The 23,482-nt window shown below is 41.8% G+C and overlaps 1 protein-coding gene across 1 annotated transcript in view; it reads left to right on the forward strand.

Annotated features, from left to right (window-relative positions):
• The window catches only part of LOC133530692 (transcriptional activator protein Pur-alpha), a 47,707-nt gene that overhangs the window by 13,016 nt on the left and 11,209 nt on the right, over positions 1-23,482 (forward strand). The window contains exons 2-8 of the mRNA XM_061868711.1: positions 4,200-4,247; positions 10,055-10,167; positions 15,057-15,221; positions 17,344-17,522; positions 18,474-18,579; positions 20,010-20,126; positions 21,494-21,544. Coding sequence (XP_061724695.1) covers positions 4,200-4,247; positions 10,055-10,167; positions 15,057-15,221; positions 17,344-17,522; positions 18,474-18,579; positions 20,010-20,126; positions 21,494-21,544 — 779 coding nt within the window. The remainder of the gene's footprint in view (positions 1-4,199; positions 4,248-10,054; positions 10,168-15,056; positions 15,222-17,343; positions 17,523-18,473; positions 18,580-20,009; positions 20,127-21,493; positions 21,545-23,482) is intronic.

The raw sequence follows: 23,482 nt of genomic DNA on the forward strand, positions 1-23,482 counted from the left end.
CGCTGGAGTAAATTAAAGACTAGTAACAATATTCTTACCCCCGGAGTTACACACAATATGTTTCATCACACTTGCGGAGAAAAAAGAAAATTTTAAACGAAACAATTATTAAATACAGTGACATTTCAAACATTCGTCCGCCATATTGATATTTTTTGGCATCGAAGCCACAGACCTATGCGACGTAAAAATATTTCAAACGGCTATTAAATTAATCACATTAAATATTTTTAAGCGTGAATAAGAATACTAAATTATAAACGTTAATATTTTAAAAAGAAAACTTATTTATACCTAATTAATTCGTATGAATTAGAAAAAATAAAAATAAAATACCTAGGGAGTTATAGCTTTTTTTTCACAATCCATAAATCCCGCGGGTTCAATATATGCCTTTGTCCTTCAGTACACCAGGGGCCCATTTCGAACGGTATTAGACTAATATTATTAGTACACGAACTGTCAAATCGTATGGGTTACCATGGCAACACCCTAATAATATTAGTGTAATACCTCTAATACAATTGGAGAAATGGGCCCCTGCATGAAATAAGATCTTTTTCGAGCAAGTGTGATGAAAACGTTTTTTGCGGCATAAACGGCCGTATCTTGTTTTACGTTACTTTAAAATGTTTGATTTTTAGGGTTCCGTACCAAAAAGGTACAAACGGAAACTTTATGGTCCGACTCTGTCCGTCCGTCTGTCTGTCTGTCTGTCTGCCGGTCTGGCTGTCTGTCACGTCGCTAAATATCTCGTGAATCACTTAAGCTATCGATTTGAAACTTGGAATAGTTATGAATAACGACACATTGAAAGTATTTTTTTTATTAACTATACAAAATTCCCTATATGAAGAGGGGGCAGAATTTCAAAGTCTAGTGACTAGATCAAGTGGGGTTGGGGGGGGGGGGGGGGATCATTTGAAAGAGCTCAAATTGTACATTCCAAAAATTTTTTTCGTGCGGAAAAAAAAAAGATTTATGGAGGAAAATGTGAAAAAAAAATACCACCTCCCCCTTATCTCCGAAAATACCGAAGAAAAATTATGAATTTTTTTCATAATATTAACATTACTATACATTTTACAGGAAAAATATAATCAGACCTCAATCTTGGTAACTTTTTTTCTAATTACCATAAAACGTTTCCGAATAATCCGAATTAAATACTTAATAATTAATTAATTCCAGGAACTTCTAGAACGGAGAGAAAGCACAAGACGCGTCCGCTTGGAACAACCATTTATTGAAAGAGCGATGATATGTAGGTGTACATTAATCTGGCGGTGAGAATTCTACCCTCTTACATAATTATACTCATTTATTACACACGCAACGGATCAGTGGACGCACTTGTTCGTTCTATCCATACAAAGAATACTAAAATCCGTTGCTAGCGATGCGTCCGATGCCATTCTACACCGTGTTTTTATTAAATTCCGTTAACTTCGGGGCATGATGTACGTATAAGGAAACTAAATGACATAGGTAATTTAAAAAAAAACTTTTTTTAAATTGTTTTTATAAAAAGTAATTAAATGTTGCATATAGCGTTGTTGTAACACGGGCATTACATTAAACTCAACCAAACAATTGAAAATTATGACATATCAACTTTTTCACTTCAAAAAACACGGTGTATACGTAGAATACTAAAATCCGTTGCGTGCGATACGTCCGATGCGTGCGATGCAGCCCTGTGGACCTCTACCTTAAGTGGTTCCTGTGATGTTGCTTATGTCCATGGGCGACGATGACCGCTTCCCATCAGGCGGCTCGTCTGCTCGTTTGCTAACTATACTATAACATGAAAAATAAAATTACAACGCGCACGTGCACGTGTACGCACGCGCATCCGGTGTGCACAGGCCTTTATTAATGTTGAGTTTATTGATTTGACCCACAACGTTTCATTACTTGTCTAGTGTCACCAGACAGGCGCTACTAGGTTATTACTCAATTACTAGAAAACTAGTCGTCTCGCTAAAAGCATCTATTCAGCTTGGAATGTTTACAAAATGTTGTTGTTGACAGTTTAATAAACATGCGCCCTTTACATTTAAGTGTTTTATTTATTTCCCCATTACTTTCGCTTTATATCTTCCCATAATACTACAACATCTGGTGTGGTATTCACCAATTTCCTTCGAGATTTCATTGTTGGTTTCATAATAAAAGTTGGTATTATTGCGACTAAACAGCCATGAAGCGATTTATACGAAGAGCGCGAGGACACCACACAGGTGCATATTATAAGGGTCGGCAACGCGCATGTAACACCTCTGGAGTTGCAAGCGTCCATAGGCTCCGGTGACTGCTTGCCATCAGGCGGGCCGTATGCTTGTTGGCCAGCGACGTGGTATAAAAAAATATTGTAAAATGTTACGCCGGGAGCACAGTTACATCCTGCACCATTCTAAACTACAACTGTCTGTCTGACTTCAACTCTGAAACTCATCCCTTTCCGAGAAAATTTGTGATTTACATGCGTACGGTCACGTCTGAAAATATCGATACGAAAAAAGTGCCAAAAATATGTATACACGACTTTATTGCCCATATATTAAGGTAGTGTATACATATTATTGGCACATTTTTCGTACCGATATTTTCAGACGTACGTAAGGACGCTAAGCACGAACAATTTCGTACATACATTGAGCCGCCATCCCGCTCGTATAGTGGCATTGACCGCCAACATGGGCGGGACAGCAACATAATTACGCGCGTGCGAGAGAGATAGGAAATGGCGGTTCAATGTACGAAACTCTTCTTGCTTAGCTTCCTTATGCTTTAGCAAACGTGGACGTAACTGAAATAAACGGCCGCACTCCTGAACTAAATGAGTACTTGCGCTCAAGCCTCGGAACCGGTTTTAAAAATAAGCGGTAAATACCGGTTTATTTTGGTTTTACTCCGAACTTTCATTAGAACGCGAAAGTTTTAATAACTTTATTGTAACCGAAATAAACCGGTTTATTCGAGGAGCGACGAGACGGCCGGCTGGTCTGGCGGTGTGCTGCATAATCAGACAACGACATAGGAACAAACCGGTTTTTATTGTTCTAAACCGGTTAATCTGACAAGAATTTCATGAAAATGGCCTCCTAAAAACCGGTTTAAAAATATTATCAATTTAGAAGCAAAATAAAAGTTGCTACACGCTTTTACTCAACAATAAAAAACCGGACAAGTGCGAGTCGGACTCGCCCACCTTGGGTTCCGTACTTTTTAGTATTTGTTGTTATAGCGGCAACAGAAATACATCATCTGTGTAAATTTCAACGGTCTAGCTATCACGGTTCATGAGATACAGCCTGGTGACAGACGGACGGACAGACAGCGGAGTCTTAGTAATAGGGTCCCGTTTTACCCTTTGGGTACGGAACCCAAATATGTTCAGATCATTTTGAACACCCTTTCCGCTTAGCAACTGCCGCAGTACCTTCAAGCGGGTTACATTACACGCCGTAAATAGCAATTGCGTGAACATCAAAGTAAAACAGCTTATTACTTGATAAGAGCACGCTTAACGCTTATATAACGCCAAACCTACTTCCTGATAAAGTTCGTTGATCTCGTCAATTGGTTACCAATTGGGACGGCTATTCAGATGCGACCTCCGCTCCATGGACGACACTATGACATAAGGGCCACTACACACGGTTCTTAATTTAAGAATTGTCTATGGCAGTGTTTTAGATACTTTTCATGATGCCACTTGGTAATTTAAAATGTCGCGATCCCCTGAATGTGATACCTGTGTTTTTTTTTACAAGCTTTTATTTATCTTGGAATGCCCGAACATTATTTTCAAACTAAATTAGACCGACTTTCCATTCAGCTCAAACTTCACATACATATGTAAAGTTGGGTGACAATGCAGTATCATGGTACCATCGAGCTGATCTGATGATGGACACAGCAGGTGGCCATAGGAACTTATCTGTGATAAAACAACGCAGCATAATTTTGTTTGGGTTTTTTAGAATTGTCTCGATGAGTATTTAGTTGCCTGTTGAAAGAGAAGTACAGTCGGCGATAAAATCCTGTATCAAAAATTATAATTTTGACAAAAAACTGATAGTTAATGTTCTCGTTCGTATTTTTTGTAAAAGCGATACAAAAGACAGAAATGGGAATCAAAGTCAAATGATAAGAATTTAGCAAGTTTTTTGAAGTATTTTTTATTATTTCAGAATATCATGGTCAAGGCATGGACGCGGGAGGAAACAATTTTGACTCCGGTGAGTGTTTTGTTTATTCTATTATATTAACACGCCTGATACAGGTCACACTGTGAACGCGTTATCGCACTGAGCGATATCGCTCCGCTCACCGCAACAGATCTCGGTGTATGTGTGTGAATCTCCTAACTGTGCAGTGTGCTACAGTGTTAGCCTATTTAAAATACTCCTAGTATGACATTTCCAAACCCCTGACATACTAAGTTTGCAAGCGATCGTGAAGCTTATTAACATTAATTTTAAATAAATAAGAATTTTAAGAATGTACTTTTTCCCCTTACTCGTGGAAGGCAAAGTAATCAATAACATCTGGTGGCTCCCTTTGGTGGGACATAGACTACCACTCGCAGACTACGCTTTATGAAGAGTTTAAAAAAATACCGTGATGTCGCCAATTCACCAGTCACCACACATAGGCGTTATTTTACTTGTAAATAAATTCCCTAAAACTCAATTTAATTATTGCTACTAAACTGGCTGTCTGTGTCAGGGAATTAAGGGATGCTCCCGTTTCCATATTTAGCTATAATTAATTCAGGGATCTCCATAATTTTTGACCTGAAGACTTCGCGTCCTTTTCGCGGGCTAATTTTATCGAATTTGGTTGTTTTTGGATATGATTGTCATTGTTGCAATGTTCTGTCTACGTGACATCGTGATAAAAATAGTGTCAGTCACTTTCGATCACGCGGTGTTAAAAAGTGACGGCTATTCACTTTATTATATCACGTGGATAAAACCGTCCATCATACGCCTGCTGATTGGCAGGCTCGCTGTCCGCACTGGGCCGTATTTTGGTTATACTTGATTTCAATGATATAGCGTGGTTCAGCGGTGGCAGCATAGTTCCATTTTATCACCTGTCACTATGTGTCACTGTGACGGGCTTTCGCGCTTACGTACCTACTGTCCGCCCCAATATTATACAAGGCAGGTTAGAAGTACGTCTAAGCTAACTTTGCACCGATTTAAATAGAACGAAGTGAGGATGCGTCATTATAAAATAAACGTCATATTTGATGACGTTCCACGGGCGGTTGATGCGCACGTCACGTAGCACCGCATCGGTATTCGCAGCATCGTACTTCGTCTAGGAAGTGATCTGTGGGTGCTGGGTGGGAAAACTCAAGCTGAAGCGCGCTCAGTGCGATATAAGAACCTTACACGTTTTCACATGTGACCGCGGCCAGCAAAACGTCCCCCTTTATCGCTTGCCATAAGGACGCATTGACAAGTTTTTCATATAAAGATACAAGCAAATCTCGTCCTTATGGCAAGCGACAATTTCATAAAATGTTTAACTTATGTTTAAGTTGGATTAGGAAGTAAAATTTACGCAACCATCAAATCTTGGGATGAGGTCGCTATTTAGTGAACTTTTTGTAGGCATAGTCAAGGTCTAAATCGATACTGATAAAATGCTAAAAATATCTTCAGACACTACCTGACTAGGAAATAAGGTCGTGTGCACATATTTTCGGCACATTATCCGTATACACATTTTAGACTTTGATTGTACTTACGAATACACATTCCACGTGCGATGAGCAGTGATGCAAGTTGTATGTAATCGATCGCAATTTCTAATTGGCCGTTATGTTATAGTCATTCCTTGTTACGATCCTAGCCCGGTTTTTTGGGGGCAAAAACGTACCAGGGCGCGTAGCCAACGTGACTATCGTGTCGCAATAATATGGAAGAGTGATAGGGAGAGATAACTATGATACGCTACGGAGCGTTAACGATTGGCACGTTGGCTACGAAGCCTGTTCTAGTGATGAATTAAATATGGTCTCAAGAGTTATCGATATCGATAGCAAGCAATTTCTAAATCATTCTCGTAATAAAATATATAGTTTAAAAAACACTAGAAAAACACGCTTTTATTAAATGTGAAATCTGATCGTGTTCAAAGTACATAACGTGACCATTCTCACAAGTGCAAACACGACTATGATACGATATTCCATCATGGAATGCCAGTGCCTATCTTCCAGCTTCATCATCAGACCTTGAAACCTAATGGTCAAATTTCATTACAAGACTTTTCAAAAAAATTCAAACAGCTATGATACGATGTTCCATCATGTAGTTCCAGTTCATATCTTCCTGCTCCATCATCAGATCAGTTCGACAGTACCATATTATTGTATTGTCATCAGAACTACATACAGCTGCCAATATTCATGACGCTACGATCCTTGGAAGATGGTTAAATTAGTTACCTTAGATTCCATTACATAGTTACATACAGGTCGACCTAATAAAAGCGTGTTAATAAATGTGACCCATCGTTGTAGTAAATAATATTAGAGCTCACCGAGGATGCGGAGTGTTAGGATCGGCAATGCGCATGTAATACTTCTGGCGTCCATAGGCTACGAGGACCATTTGCAAACCCTTTTGATTTAATGTTATTGCAACTGACAATTGTCTGTAATACATGTGTGACATGACTCGGTCATTCTGCCAATAAATTCAGTTCAATATAACGTAAAAGCGAATATTTAAAAAAGTTAACGTTTATCTGTAATTAGAATTACAATCAGCTTGAAAACGCCACATATTTTAGCGTGCGTCAGTAAAAATAGAGTCGGAAGTCAAACTTCCATGAAATTATGACGTTTAAATAACATCTGCACGTTTGTGCTATAAAACTCGCTGCAGAGTTATCTTAGTCTAACTCGATTTCAGTAGCCGACTGTACAAGACCTGAGGCCGAGTTCACTGACCTGTCCCATGACCAGCGCTCCCATTGGTCGCTGCGCCATAACCTCCAGGCGGTGCCTACGTTTATTGCTCTCCGCCATCCTCCGAGCATTGACAATTATTGAACTTTATTGCAACGGCATAAGGTCCACCGATAATCAGTGAATGTTGCCTAGTATTCGAATTATACCCACGTCTACAGATTCCCAATACTAAAGATTCCCAATACTACACATTCCCAATACTACAGATTCCCAATACTACAGATTCTCAATACTACAGATTCCCAATACTACAGCTTCCAATTACTACGACTTCCCAATACTACATCTTCCCTATACTACAACTTCCCAATACTACAACTTCCCAATACTACAACTTCCCAATACTACATCTTCCCAATACTATAGCTTCCCAATACTACTAATTTCCAACTCTACTGATTCTTAACTCTACGGATTCAGAAACATGCAACTTCGTATGATATCCGAATGAAATTGCATTGACGCGACACTCAAGATAAATAATTAAATATAAATCGTGCCGCCCAGTATACTTGATGCAATAGAGAACAGAGCAAAGATAATGTATATTAAATGATTTAATATGGCGCTGTATGGTGCCATATATATGTTTTGTGGGAACTGTCACAAGGGCGTAGCCAGCCAATTAACTGGGAGCGGGGGGTTGGGGGCAAGTTGATATCACCGCAGGCCTTGGGTAGGGGTAGAGGGGCATACATTGTAATGTAAGTAAAATTTGAGCTTTAGGGGGGCAGCTGCCCCCCTCTGCTTCCCCTGCTTACGCCCTTGGGAACTGAACTGTCATACGACAACATTTGTCAACCTGTGACTGCATAGTGGACGGCGCCGTACAGCGGCATTTAGGGAACATAACTATACTACGTGCCCCAATTTATAAGCCCCTCCCACCCCTATGCCTGTGTCTGTGAACCTTACAAAATTTGGAGAAGTATTGTCAAAATCCCGTATATAAATTGTGCCCCTTATCACATAATAAACGCAAACATAACAGGCCTCAGTGACCAAATTTGTCGTATTGAATAATCTCGCTTCGGGCGTTGATCTCTTCTAATTTTAGCCAGAGTACTCGTCAGCCTTATGTCATCGCCGTAAGGTTTCATTTCGCCTGTAGAACGGTATAAGTTTTCACCCGTACAGCCGTACTGAAAGCACTTGGGCGGCTTTCACATTGGATGCAGATCCGTGATTACTTTTATACTTTAATTCTATATTTTTATTATTATTATTGATTATAGGTCATAATAAATAATAATAATAAAATTCGCCAGTGTGTCAGGCGAAGCTTTGCGAAGTCGAGCGATACTTTTTAGGGTTCCGTACCAAAAAGGTACAAAAGGAACCCTTTATGGTGCGACTCTGTCCGTCCATCTATCTGTCTGTTTGTCTGTCACATCGCTAAATATCTCGAGAACCACTTAAGCTAACGATTTGAAATTTGGAATGGTTATAAAAAACGCTTACCCAGACACATTGAAAGTATTTTTTTTTATTAACTATGGGAAATGCCCAATAAGAAGAGGGGGCAAAATTTCTAGGGGACTAGGTCAAGTGGGGTATCATTTGTAAGAGCTCAAGACACCTTTTATCAAATAAAAGAACAATTTTTGAAATCGGTTCATATGATAGCGAATTATCGTCGAAAAACCAACATACGTGCATTACATCGCGCAAATTATTCATCTCATCGCGATAATTTGTCGATAGATGGCGCTGTACACAATTATACTTAATATAGGTACTTCTAATCAAAAGTCTTTCGCCGTTATAGCTACACGAGATGATTCAAAGTTTGTACGGAACCCTCGGTGCGCGAGTAAAACGAACTCGCGCTTGACCGGTTTTTATTGCTTATATTTTGCGTCCTTAGTGCTTCCCAGATACTGTTGTGAGATATAGAGTCGCGTGCATTGCGCTTGTTCATGTACAGTCGCCATCAGATATCTAAACCAAGCCTCTAATATCAAGACGTTACAGTGTTTAGATATTTTTGAGCACCTTGGGCACTCTGACATATCTGAGGGCAACTGTACTTGTCTTTACATGCATTGGTGATGGCGCGAACGAGACGCACGGGCGGTTGACATCATTTAGATATCGTTTTGATGTCACAATGTAAGTTTCGATTGGCCCCTAAGGCCCTCAGCACACGGAGCGTAAGCGTCGCGTAAACGTATCGTAAAAACGTAACGAGTACGAGACGCGTAGAGTTCTGGGCACTAAGTAATCGTTTTATAAGTGAAATCTCTAAATATAATTTTCAATAAAACATTATTTTAAGTGTCAGGGAAGATAAATTGGTATCAGACTTGATCGTCGCGCCTAGGGCTCATCATAATCAATCATGTCGGCAACGGCTAGGTCGCAGAGATAACAGTTTTCGGGGCTTGTATCTAGGCCCTGAATGTCTAATCGATAATGCCTTGGCGGGGTATTATATAGCATCTACACTTAGGTGCCGTGAGTTCAGGTTCTCCTCCGAACGCAGCTCACCAAGCACTGAGCGGACGGCCGTTCGTGCCCGGGATCGCGGATATAATTGTTATTTTTAGTTAGTTTAAAAAAAATGTAATCGATCAATTCGATTTAGAATAAATTTTTATGTCAATAGCTTTAGTGCAAAAACAGTTACAACTTTTAATGGTGAATTTAAACCTATGTTCGTGATTTATTTCTATCAAGCGAAAGTTGATTAATCACAATCAGGTTTCGATCATTCGATGAAGTTACTAGAGAAAGGTTTAATTGATATTCATATTTTTTGGCAACCGTATTATGATCAAAAAAGCGCTACGATTTAAAAAAAAACTGTGCTGGCTGAACTCAATGTAAGTTAAAAGTTCCCCAGGGATAAACATTAGATTGCGGAAAGTTTTCCCATCTCTTTCAAATCAGAATTGTGCCAGAGAGATGGAAAATGCTACGTAGCGCGCATTGCAAGGTGACAACTAGCTTCAAGCCGCGAACTGGACGCACGCGACCACTAACCGCCGTAATCAGCCATAATTTTTCAAGAACGTGTCGTTCGATCACTGAAGTGGTGTCTGTCTGTTGCAGGCCAGCAGCCGCAGGAGCAGGAGTTGGCCACGAAGATGCTCCAGATCCAGTCCAAGCGGTTCTACCTCGACGTGAAGCAGAACCGCCGCGGCCGCTTCATCAAGGTCGCGGAGGTGCGTTTATGAGTTTTGAGACTCATGATGTGACAAGGACATTTTAGCAGTGTGAAGGACTGCCCAGTGTTGGCCGAACGTTAATTAGAATTGACCATTAACCATTACGGACGGTTACAGTTTACGGTTCAATTGGCAATGGATAATGGTCAATTCTAAGTAACGTTCGGCCAACACTGGTACTGCCACTACTGCCAGTAGGTCGAAAGCCCGAAACTGATTCTTTTCGGGCATTCTCGGCCATGTCCAGCTCAGCATTGCTACGAGCAATTATTAAGGTTGGCAGAACTTGATGCCCCTTTGCGTGTACCACAGTTAAGATCATGACTTGAATTTTGACAACCCTAAATAGCCGAAAGGGAAAGCATGATTCGTCCCTGAATCGCTGTTAAACTTCGGTTTTGTAGGAAGTTTCTTTTCTGTACGGTAGTAATGTTACTTATTCTGTGGTACTGCGACAACCTGACCTTTTCTGAGGAGATGTTTTTGGCTTAATCTGTTAAACAAAAGTAGGGAATGCAAAAACCGGAGGTTTTTCAAAACCGGTTTTTTCTTCGGTTTTAACAAAAAAAAACCGAAACCGGTTAAAACCGGTTTCGGTTTTTAGAACCAACAATTCTTAAATTCATCGCCATGTAATAAATAAATGATTGCATCACGTGTAAAAACGAATGCTAGTATAGTATATACACGATTTTATCACGAAATTAAAGACAGAATATCTGACTATTTTATTGTATTGTATGGGAATTGTCAAATGACTTAATGTTATTTGTAACTAGGAATAGGAACAAACCAATTTTATTTAAATTATTTTTTTGGTTTGTTGGTTAGACACCGATGGGATAGGTCATTTTTCTTAAATATATGACAATATCAATTTTTTTTTTAATTCCAAAAAGGTAAGCATTTGACCACACTCTCACCTGATGGAAAGTGCCGATGTAGTCTAGGATGGAACATGCTTACCTAAAAGATGTCTATTCACTCTCGATTTAAAAAGGTCCAAGTTATAGTGGACTGGGAATAGATTTGCAGTGAATTCCACTCCTTAGCCGTACGCATGATAAAGCTGGATGCGTAGCGTTTAGTGCGAATCAGTGGTAAAGTAACGACGTAAGGGTGAAACGCAAGTCCGCGTCTAGTCCCACGGTGGCAGAACGGAGATGGGGGGATAAGATTATGTAATCCCATCGCACACTCCCCGAAATGTATCCTGTAGAATACCGATAGACAGGCTACCTTTCTACGGTGTTCTAGGCTCTGCAGTCTAGCCTCTACCAATCTCGCATCCCCAATAAGCTTCCTAGCGCGTTTGTCTATAGAATCTAGGGTGGCTAGCTGATACTTGGCGGATCCATCCCAAAGGTGACTGCAATATGTACTCCATACACGACCGGACTTGAGCTATGTAAAGCTGAAGAAGCTGCTCCGGTGTGAAGTACTGCTTGACCTTAGAAAGGACGCCTAATCGTCTAGCTGCAGATTTAGCCAGAGATTCAATATACGCCCCGAAGCTCAGGTTAGATGAGATACTTGTGCCAAGTAGCTGGAGATGGTTGGATATCGGTACGGATACATCCCGGAAAGTCGGAGTCAGGTCGAAAGGACTCCGTTTCGCAGAGAACAGACACGCCTGTGTTTTGGTAGCGTTGAATTTGACCAGGTTTGCGTCGCTCCAAACGGATACTACCTTAAGTGTCAAATTCTCAAACGGTCTACCTACCGGCCTGTCGATTAGATTGGACTTCCTCTTTTTTGGCCCTTTTTTGAGATATCTGTCCACGACAGTGCTGTCATCGGCATACCCAAAAGTATCTGGGACTAGTATGTCGTTGATATGCAGCAGAAATAAGGTCGCGGACAGAACAGAGCCCTGAGGAACACCGGCATTAATAGCCCATTGGTCAGATGTGTAGCCATCTAACACCACCCGGATGGAACGTTCACTCAGAAAATTCTCAATCCAGTTGCACAGGCCGGCTGGTATCCCATATGCTGGAAGCTTGCTCACCAAACTTGCATGCCAGACCCGGTCGAATGCTTTAGAGACATCGAGAGATACCGCAAGGGATTCACCGTGCCTCTCAATTGCCTCGCTCCAAAGATGGGTAGCATGCACCAGAAGATCTCCAGTCGAACGACCCCCGCGGAAGCCATACTGAGAGTCGCTGAGTAAATCGTCATCCTCTAGGTGTGATAGGAGCCGCTTATTCAGTACATGCTCCATAATCTTGCAGAGTATGGAGGTGACCGAGATTGGTCGGTAATTGGCTGGGTCTGAACGACTACCTTTTTTGGGCACGGGTTGCACGTTTGCAAGCTAACAACACAAGGGTACTACGCCATTTATAATTTAATGTTATTTGTCTTAAATCAAATGGCCCAATCCGAAATCTTGCTCTAAGTTTTTCGCTGTCTTCTAAGTTCTAGTATATATTCAAGTAGTTAATTCGTTTACTGTTACTACCTTCCTTTATAAAATATTTGCTAAGTTATTATGGATTTGTAAAGTAGGAAATAAATGAAACAAGCTTTGTTTTTACTCCATAACCAACTTTAATTAGTATTTGTACTATTAATCTCAATTAAACTTTTTTCTTTGGTTGGTAAGTCGTTATCACCGAACCAACAAAAAACTCTAAAGCTGCCATTGATATAATTGATTACGTGGAATTTTTCTACAGCGCATCGCATAATAAAATTATAAGTAAGACCTTTTATACCCATTTTTATTAAAAAGTACTACTATACAATTTGTAGACCAGCACGGACCACTGCCAGTACTTTATATTATTTAAATCTTTCGTATTTTTTTTATTTTGTACTGTAAAAATTCATTTAGCGTTGATCAAACTAACACAACACCACATTATTTGATTTGATGTCGATTCAATCGGTTTAGGACCGATTTATACCCTCATAATGAATAAAACATGCAACTTAGGTAAATAAAAAAACCGAAAAAAACCGAAACCGGTTTTTTCAAATTCTAAAAACCCGGTTTTGGGTTTCCGTCAAAAAACCGGTTTTAACCGGTTTTTTCGGTTTCGGTTAAAACCGGTTTGCATTCCCTAAACAAAAGGCATTCTGTTTACAATTTCAAAGTTCTACTTATAGCCGGTTACAGTAATGGAACTGTTGTAGGTATATTTAGCCTAGCCATTACTATTAGGTCGCCGTCCTGTTGGTCATCCTATATATCGTTGGGCGGATAGAGTGGAGGCAGGTCTCCGTCAGCGAAAGCTGGAGTGAATCCGCTCTGGACCGACCAGTGGCGTGCTCTTGGCCAAGACTTATTTTGGGCCAACGCGCCAACCAAGTAAGTAAATATTACTATCGATATAGTGCAGCAATATATGATTGAGTTCGTCGATATTATGTAAGCTGATAGCGGCGATATCCGCGGTAATGATCAGAGATAATATCGGCTCGATAATGAATAACGTATATTACATTACATAAATTGTATTATGAAGTACGATTAAGGCATGTTCAGGGAACTTCGCAAGATTAATTCGATTTATGGAAATTTCGAGTAAATTCTGCGAATGGCCTTTTAGTCCCTGTTTTTCTCTCTGTATATTAACATTATTGAAAATACTTTGATGCAATTTGATGTATTACATCAACCACAGCTATGCCCCTTTTTTCACTTTTTTAGAATTTTTAATCTTATCTTATCAAGATACCTTTAAACGAGCAATTCTTGTATGTATATATTTCGGGGATGTCAGAAACGGCTCTAAAAACTTCGTTGAACTTTGCTATACGGGGGTTTTCGGGGGCGAAGAATCGATACGTCTACAGCTACGTCTTATCTCTGGGAATACCCGCATTTTTGAGTTTTTATGTGTTTTCCGAGCAAAACTTGGTCTCCCAGATATTTAAGTATTATATGAGTTGGGAACTTTTAAAAATTTGCACGGAATTTGTTTTTCGCTCCTCTTATAATAATCGAAAAAAAAAAACAAACGAAGGGCTTAGCTATGGTTAACATAAATCAAATTGCATAAAATGATTTTCTTTAATTTTAATATGTGATGTGGTGGAAAATGGGGACTACGTTTGTATGGAGAATCGGTCGTCCCCCTTCCTCTGAAATAGACCGAGTTGGGCCTGCATACACAACACACCCAATGACACGCACATTGACATTTCTGTTCCGCTCCGACGGCCACGATATATGATACCGAGTCATCGATACTCGATGGGATCGTTTTACACTTAATATAATTATTAATACGCTGTTTCAAGAATCCTAACATTTGCGAATGATTTCCAAGTAAAACGGAGATTTTACCGAGAAAAGTTTTACAATTGTATAGTTTTAGCGTTTGTTTCGGAATTTCGTGGATTTTTCCAAGAAGCAGGTGTGGTTAGATAAAAACCGGACAAGTGCGAGTCGGACTCGCCCACCGAAGCTTCCGTACTTTTAGTATTTGTTGTTATAGCGGCAAAAGAAATGTATCATCTGTGAAAATTTCAACTGTCTAGCTATCACGGTTCATGAGATATAGCCTGGTGACAGATGGACGGACGGACGGACAGCGGAGTCTTAATAATAGAGTCCCGTTTTACCCTTTGAGTACGGAACCCTAAAAAAGGTAAATGATGTGACGTCTGTATGTATAATCAAGGACACATAGCTGATCAGTCTCCAAAAATATAATAATGTATGTTATATTATATTGACAGTCAGTAAAAGGCAAATGTGGAATGTATGTCTTTGTAATAGATTAACAAATCAGTTGTAAGAATGTGTGAACGATGGTACAAACAGCAACACTCTTAACTGTCCATCGATGGACCTTATGCCTTTTGTAATAAGGTCCACCAATGGACAGTTCACAGTGTGGGCGATGGTACTAATGAATTGTATATTCCAGATCGGCGCAGACGGTCGGCGCAGCCAGATCTTCCTGGCGATGTCGACGGCGGCGGAGTTCCGCGACCATCTGTCTGGGTTCAGCGACTATTACTCGTCGCTCGGACCTCCCAACCCGGACAACGTGCCCGACGACGGCAAGCTCAAGTCCGAGATGATGCTCAAGGTTAGTTCTGCGACCACCTGTCCAGGTTCAGTGACTACTTGTCTCTCGGACTCCCCAACCCAGATAACGTGCCCGATGAAGGTAAGCTCAAGTCCGAGATGATGCTCAAGGTTAGTTCCGCGACCGCCTGTCCGGGTTCAGCGACTATTACTCGTCGCTCGGACCTCCCAACCCGGACAACGTGCCCGACGACGGCAAGCTCAAGTCCGAGATGATGCTCAAGGTTAGTTCTGCGACCACCTGTCCAGGTTCAGTGACTACTTGTCTCTCGGACTCCCCAACCCAGATAACGTGCCCGATGAAGGTAAGCTCAAGTCCGAGATGATGCTCAAGGTTAGTTCTGCGACCACCTGTCCAGGTTCAGTGACTACTTGTCTCTCGGACTCCCCAACCCAGATAACGTGCCCGATGAAGGTAAGCTCAAGTCCGAGATGATGCTCAAGGTTAGTTCCGCGACCACCTGTCCAGGTTCAGTGACTACTTGTCTCTCGGACTCCCCAACCCAGATAACGTGCCCGATGAAGGTAAGCTCAAGTCCGAGATGATGCTCAAGGTTAGTTCCGCGACCGCCTGTCCGGGTTCAGCGACTATTACTCGTCGCTCGGACCTCCCAACCCGGACAACGTGCCCGACGACGGCAAGCTCAAGTCCGAGATGATGCTCAAGGTTAGTTCTGCGACCACCTGTCCAGGTTCAGTGACTACTTGTCTCTCGGACTCCCCAACCCAGATAACGTGCCCGATGACGGTAAGCTCAAGTCCGAGATGATGCTCAAGGTTAGTTCCGCGACCGCCTGTCCGGGTTCAGCGACTATTACTCGTCGCTCGGACCTCCCAACCCGGACAACGTGCCCGACGACGGCAAGCTCAAGTCCGAGATGATGCTCAAGGTTAGTTCTGCGACCACCTGTCCAGGTTCAGTGACTACTTGTCTCTCGGACTCCCCAACCCAGATAACGTGCCCGATGAAGGTAAGCTCAAGTCCGAGATGATGCTCAAGGTTAGTTCCGCGACCGCCTGTCCGGGTTCAGCGACTATTACTCGTCGCTCGGACCTCCCAACCCGGACAACGTGCCCGACGACGGCAAGCTCAAGTCCGAGATGATGCTCAAGGTTAGTTCTGCGACCACCTGTCCAGGTTCAGTGACTACTTGTCTCTCGGACTCCCCAACCCAGATAACGTGCCCGATGACGGTAAGCTCAAGTCCGAGATGATGCTCAAGGTTAGTTCCGCGACCACCTGTTCGGGTTCAGCGACTATTACTCGTCACTCGGACCCCTCAACCCGGACAACGTGCCCGACGAAGGCACGCACAAGTACAAATGTTACCATTTTTTAAATATTTTGTATCTCTGACGATTGTTTGTATAAATTTGTATTTATAATTATAATTTGAGAATTTTGTGTTATTTTTTTTATGATAAGTTTAAATTTATTTATTTTATTGTGCTTCTGTCTGTTGAATTTGTCTTTTATTGTTAGAAGTGATTTTTTTATTGGTTTATAAATTATATTGATTTTATTTGTATTACATTTTTGACATTTTTATATTACAATAACTTGACATTAGAATTAAGATTTAACATGTAAACGACTTGGTGACTACTGTAAGTTTATTATGTGTCTAAATAAATAAATAAATAAATGCTGGTCAAGGTGTCTTGTCTTCATGGTTTGAGAGCCCTTGCCTTCGACCCGTGGGGATCTTTTGTGTAATTGCCCCCTGTTTTATGTAGACACACAAGAGCTTGTTCAACCATCTCCATTTGTCGGATGAGCTCAAGGGCCGAGGGACGAGGGCGATTCAGAATGTATCCGGCGACTGCTACTTGCCGCTCCGCCAGCCCAACCAGGTTTCGCGGTTAAATGATAATTTCGTCAAAGCCATTGAGAGGAAAAGAGAGTTCCTTCCCGCTTTTATCTGTTTTTTCCTGAAATCTGGTATACGAGCAGACCCCTGAGTTTAAAGAAGCGACTAACAACGCAATTCCACATGAGCGTACGCTCTCCTGTGAGGTTATTATGAAAAATAGTACCTATCTTAAGATCAAGTGTTGAAGACGTAATTGTTAGGTGATCGTATTTTTTCCCGGTTATTTATGTAACCATTGTATTTCCGCAGGATAACAGGCGTTACTACCTCGACCTAAAAGAGAACTCGCGCGGGCGGTTCCTGCGCGTGTCGCAGACCATCACCCGCGGCGGGCCGCGCTCGCAGGTGGCGCTGCCCGCGCAGGGCATGATCGAGTTCCGGGACGCGCTCACCGACCTGCTCGACGACTTCGGCACCGACGACGGCGGGTGCGTCCCGCACACGTACACACACACACACACACACACACACACACAGACACACAACGTTTCAGATGTAAACACACTATCACTCGAGTCGAAAATTTATATTTAATCATTACATTTGGATAAAATAAAAGTATGTAAACGCGTATAATTAATTTAAAAGACATCCAATTGTTTCGAACTCCTTGTTCTGTTGTCTATGAACGCTGTAAAGCGTACGAAACTTGCAATGTACCTATGTATGTACGGGTCTAATCTTGCAAGTTGCAAGCTGAAAATTAGCATACATATGTAAGTCGGGTGACAATGCAATATTATGGTACCATCGAGCTGATCTGATGATGAAGACAAGAGGTAGCCACAGGAACTCGGTGATAAACCGAAGCAACCTAATTGTGTTTGGGGTTTTTAGAACTGTCTCGATGAGTGTTAGTTGCCTGTGGAAAGAAAAGTACAGTCCGCAATAAGTTTGCCAAAAACTTATTTCAATTCGTGATACGTGATATAATCAGTTTACATAGTTTTATTTTCTGAGGAGGTAACTATCACGGTGACCGAAGACAATATTTTTAATTTTGGATATGTTTCCGATTATCACTCAATGGAATGGATAAAAAAAAAACTGTTCACGGTAAAAAAATCTGAAATCTGGTTGTTCACTGAATTTTAGGATTTTGAAGAATATGGATTATATATAAATCAAGGCGTTATAAAATCACTAACCTTAGTTTATAAACCGTTTTTTTAGTAGAAAAAGACGCGAAATTCAAAGATTATGGGAGCTCGACTCTTCGTGCTTGACAAAGTGGTTCTTATTCATTCGTCCTTTGTGGTATACATACATACATAAATGAATAATGTATATGCTTTAAAGCTCCTTGTTCACGTATGTACGGCCCCCTCGTGCGAAATTAACACGACATAACGTTGACGTAGATCCGTGTCGGGTTCCAGCTTCAAGGGCGAGCTGCCCGAGGGGCGCCACCTGCGCGTCGACAACAAGAACTTCTACTTCGACATCGGCCAGAACAACCGCGGGGTCTACATGAAAGTCAGCGAGGTAACGTCACACAATTACTATACACGGTGTGTGAGGGTTCCGTACCCAAAGGGTAAAACGGAACCCTATTACTATGAACTCTGTCCATCTGTCACCAGGCTGTATCTCATAAACGGTGATAGTTAGACAGTTGAAATTTTCACAGATGATGTATTTCTGTTGCCGCTATAACATCAATTACCAAAAAATAGAATAAAATAAATATTTAAGGGGGCTCCCTATACAATTATACATTTTTTTGCCGTTTTTATAGATAATGGTACGGAACCCTACGTGCGCGAGTCCGACTCGCACTTTGCCAGTTTTTTAATTTCCGTTAATTTCGGGGTATGGCATTTAAGAAAACTAAATGGCATAGTTAATTTATATATTTTTTTTTTGTATTTTTCATAAAAAGTAATTAATAGCGTTATTGTAACTCTTTGCTGTCGATTGAAAGAATAGTTTTCACTAATCGCCACAAAAACTCCCTACACTATGGGTAGGCCAGAAATGTTGGGCATTTCATTTCATCATTATTTTGAAAAAGTGCTGATACTCTTCAAACAGCTGGATCGATTTTTATTAAACATAGCGTAGAACCACCGCAAGGAAACTCGCTTTCACGTAAAAACCGCATCGAAATCGGCCCATCCGTCGGAGAGCTACGATGCCACAGTCAGACAGACAGATGCGTCATAGGAAGTACATTGTGCAACGAGGGGGGTAAGTGGAATATTGTACGAGAGTGTATATGTTCACGACAGCCGCAGGTTGGAGTGAATTAAACACTCGAGTAACAATATTCTTACCCCCGGAAATACACACAATGTTTTTCATCACACTTGTGAAGAAAAAACTGAATTTTAAGCGAAATAATTCTTAAATACGATGACATATCAAACATTCGTCCGCCATTTTGTAATTTCTTGGCAGGTGAGGCATCGAAGGCACAGACCTATTCGGCATTCAGCCACGATGTAAAAATATTTTAAACCGCTGTTAAATTAATCAAATTTTATAATTTTAAACATAAACAAAAATATTAAATTATAAACGTCAGTATTTTATAAGTAAAACTCCTTTATGCTACTTGGTGTGTATGAGTAAGTGACATAAAAAAAGCGATAATTGCCTAGGAAGTTATAGATTTCTTTTCACAATCCATAACTCCCGTGGGAACAATATAGACCTTTGTCGATCAGCACACCTGCATGATATAAGATTTTTTCGAACAAGTGTGATGAAAAATATATAACACCCCTCATTTTGCATCGGCGGTTACAAAGTTGCTGTAAAACATTTCATACAAAGTGCATTAACAAATCTCATCAATCGAAATCGGATCGACTGTAAACGAATGCTATAAAATTGCTTCAAATATGGTGGTTCTCACTCTGTTGTTTGCGAAGTTGGTGCAGCATAGTGTGAATAATAATGTGTTTGTGCAGGTGAAGAGCAACTTCCGCACCGCCATCACTGTTCCCGAGAAGTGCTGGGCGCGCTTCCGGGACATCCTAGCCGACTACACCGACAAGATGAGCCGCGCGCACCCCGACTCCATGCAGGTACGTGTGCGTGTGTCCGGCACATTCTAGCCGACTACACCGACAAGATGAGCCGCGCGCACCCCGACTCCATGCAGGTACGTGTGCGTGTGTCCGGCACATTCTAGCCGACTACACCGACAAGATGAGCCGCGCGCACCCCGACTCCATGCAGGTACGTGTGCGTGTGTCCGGCACATTCTAGCCGACTACACCGACAAGATGAGCCGCGCGCACCCCGACTCCATGCAGGTACGTGTGCGTGTGTCCGGCACATTCTAGCCGACTACACCGACAAGATGAGCCGCGCGCACCCCGACTCCATGCAGGTACGTGTGCGTGTGTCCGGCACATTCTAGCCGACTACACCGACAAGATGAGCCGCGCGCACCCCGACTCCATGCAGGTACGTGTGCGTGTGTCCGGCACATTCTAGCCGACTACACCGACAAGATGAGCCGCGCGCACCCCGACTCCATGCAGGTACGTGTGCGTGTGTCCGGCACATTCTAGCCGACTACACCGACAAGATGAGCCGCGCGCACCCCGACTCCATGCAGGTACGTGTGCGTGTGTCCGGCACATTCTAGCCGACTACACCGACAAGATGAGCCGCGCGCACCCCGACTCCATGCAGGTACGTGTGCGTGTGTCCGGCACATACTGGCAAAATCGAAACTTATCCGTGAATTGCCGTTTTCCGACTTCTGCAATAATAAACTAGTAGAGGGTAAATTGGGTACAAATTGTATGACAACTATACACAAACGCAATATTTCAGGGTCAAAATGGCAATTTCCTTGATCTTCCATACATTTAGGTCAGATTTATGTGATGTGACGTCACATCATATTATCGTTTTGTTACAGGCGTTTTAATCGTCGACTGGGAGCGTCAGACTTTAATTCTCATTTCTGATCTTTGTGTTGCTTAAATACCATGAGTTCTATATACACATTTGATTCTCAGGAAAATCAAGATCGTTTGACATTTGACATTGACATTTTAAGAGAGGTATGGGCATTGTGAATTTCATCTCGCTCTGTGTGGTAGGGCACAGCACAGCGGATGTGATTCCAGATCTAGAGCAGAGCCCAACTGAGGAAGTACCTTCACCTTACAGAAAACCGCAGCCAAATAATATTAGACCCTACTAATAGTGTTGTATTCCTGCCGGTGAGTAAGGTTGCCAGAGCTCACCGAGGGAGGGGTGGGTTTAGGGTCGGCAACGCGCATGTAACTCCTCTGGAGTTGCAGGCGGACATAGGTTACGGAGACTGCTTACCATCAGGCGGGCCGTATGTTTGTTTTCCACCGACGTAGTATAATAAAAAAAAAAAACATTATTTACAAAAAACGGACAAGTAGTTAATTGTATTTGTTTGCAGGGCGGCGGCAGCGCGCGCGCCGGCGGCAGCGCCGCGCCGCCCCCCGACACGGTGAGTGCGCCCGGCGCGCGGCCGGCCAGCGGCGCCGCCGGCGGGGCGCGCTCGCCGCCGCGCCGCACGCCCCGCTGGCCGCGCCGCTGCTCGCTCGCCACTAATGGCGGACACTTATGCATTTCTGGCCACTCTCTGGGACATGACGGGGCAGTAACATACACCTTTCTTTGCCATTCTCAGAAAGTGTCCAACGTGTGTAGTAAAGTTCACTTTTCGTATGTACAGTAGCGAAAAAAATCTATCATATTGTGATTTATCTGTAAAATATTTCAAATTAGATGAAACCAAAAACTGAATTCGTTGATGTCAAATCGATGACGTCGATAATCAAAAAAGGTTATATTGATTTATTCTCAACCAAACGCTAACAGGCCCCGGAACATATATGAATTCATTTTGAATTAATTTTTCTGAAATTTTGCGTCCGTCCCTAGTAGTATTTAAGTCGATAAAAAACGAAATATCGTGCTAATTCATAATCATATTTGTAAGAAATATCAGTTTTGTCATAAGTAGACTTCGTGGAAAAAACTTAACAGTAGCTATATAAGAAGCAATATATACACATGGCTATAGAAATGGCTTCACACAATCGACGCTAGCTAAACAATTTCAAGTTCATCAGTCTACTGTATCGAAGGTTTTGAAACGGGAAAAAGCTCACGCAGGTATCAAAAGGCCCAACAGACCTGGTCGCCCACGCCGCACATCAAGTCTGGTAGACCGCAACGTTTTGCGAATAACAAGACACAGTCCACGACTCACGGCGAGCGACATTATGCAGGAAATATCGTTTGGAAATTCAGTTTCCGCGTCCGTACGTACTGTAAGAAATCGCCTGACGGATGGTGGACTTCGTGCTCGTCGTCCTGCAAAGAAACCACTGATTTCCAAGAAAAATCGAGCAGCTAGAAAAAATATGCGAAAGAACATCTTTCTTGGACTGCGGAAATATGGGAAAAGGTAATCTGGAGCGATGAATCCAAGTTTATACTGTTCGGAACAGATGGAATTACCTACGTACGACGTCCCGACAATGCTCGCTATGACCCCAAGTATCAGCTCCCTCCAGTCGAACACGGCGGCGGCTCCCTTATGGTGTGGGGCTGTTTCAGTACAAGTGGAGTTGGTCCTTTACATCGAATAAACGGCATTATGACGAAGGAAGTTTATGAACGAATATTACAAGATGTGTTTCTTCCCTGGACACGCCAAAATTTCGGCGGAGCGTTTATGTTACAGCAAGATAATGACCCGAAACATTCGTCTAATCTTGTTAAACAATGGTTCAATAAACGTAGAGTGAGGGTTTTGGAATGGTCCAGCCAAAGTCCGGACTTGAATCCTATAGAAAACCTATGGAAGGAGCTAGGTCGTCGTGTGAGTGCAAGAAATGTCAACAAGATTTGAACAATTAAAGGAAGAGTGGGAACGCATTCCAAGTTGTTTCCCCGCGAAGTTGATTGCATCACTGCCCCGAAGATGCCAAGCTGTTCTTGATGCAAAGGGTTTCAGTACCAAGTACTAATCTAATATTTTGATTTTCAGTGCAGAATCGGTAATTTTTGTTGTTTTCTTTATTAATAAACCACTTCTACCTATATTTCGAGTATTAGTTATTTTATGCACTTTTTAATAAACTCGTACAAAACGAGTTGCTTATATGGTGTCATACAAATGTAGTATATGATTTTACTCTCCATCTAAAGGACTTTCACATGATAATCGTTTAGGCACCCGTAGTCGTTCTCATAAAAAAAAACTTAAAAAAAAAAACACAAATATGATAGATTATTTTCCGCTACTGTAGATAGCTAGCATTTTCTACCCTACGGCTTAGCACGCACTGCGATTAATTTCTTGCGATTTCAGCCTAATTTCTTGCGGCTTCAGTCTTGCAAGTGCGTGTGCTTATGAAGCATGCCGTACGTTACA

Source organism: Cydia pomonella, chromosome 23 (genome assembly GCF_033807575.1).
Source record: "Cydia pomonella isolate Wapato2018A chromosome 23, ilCydPomo1, whole genome shotgun sequence".
In the NCBI taxonomy this organism is placed as follows: Eukaryota; Metazoa; Arthropoda; class Insecta; order Lepidoptera; family Tortricidae; genus Cydia; species Cydia pomonella.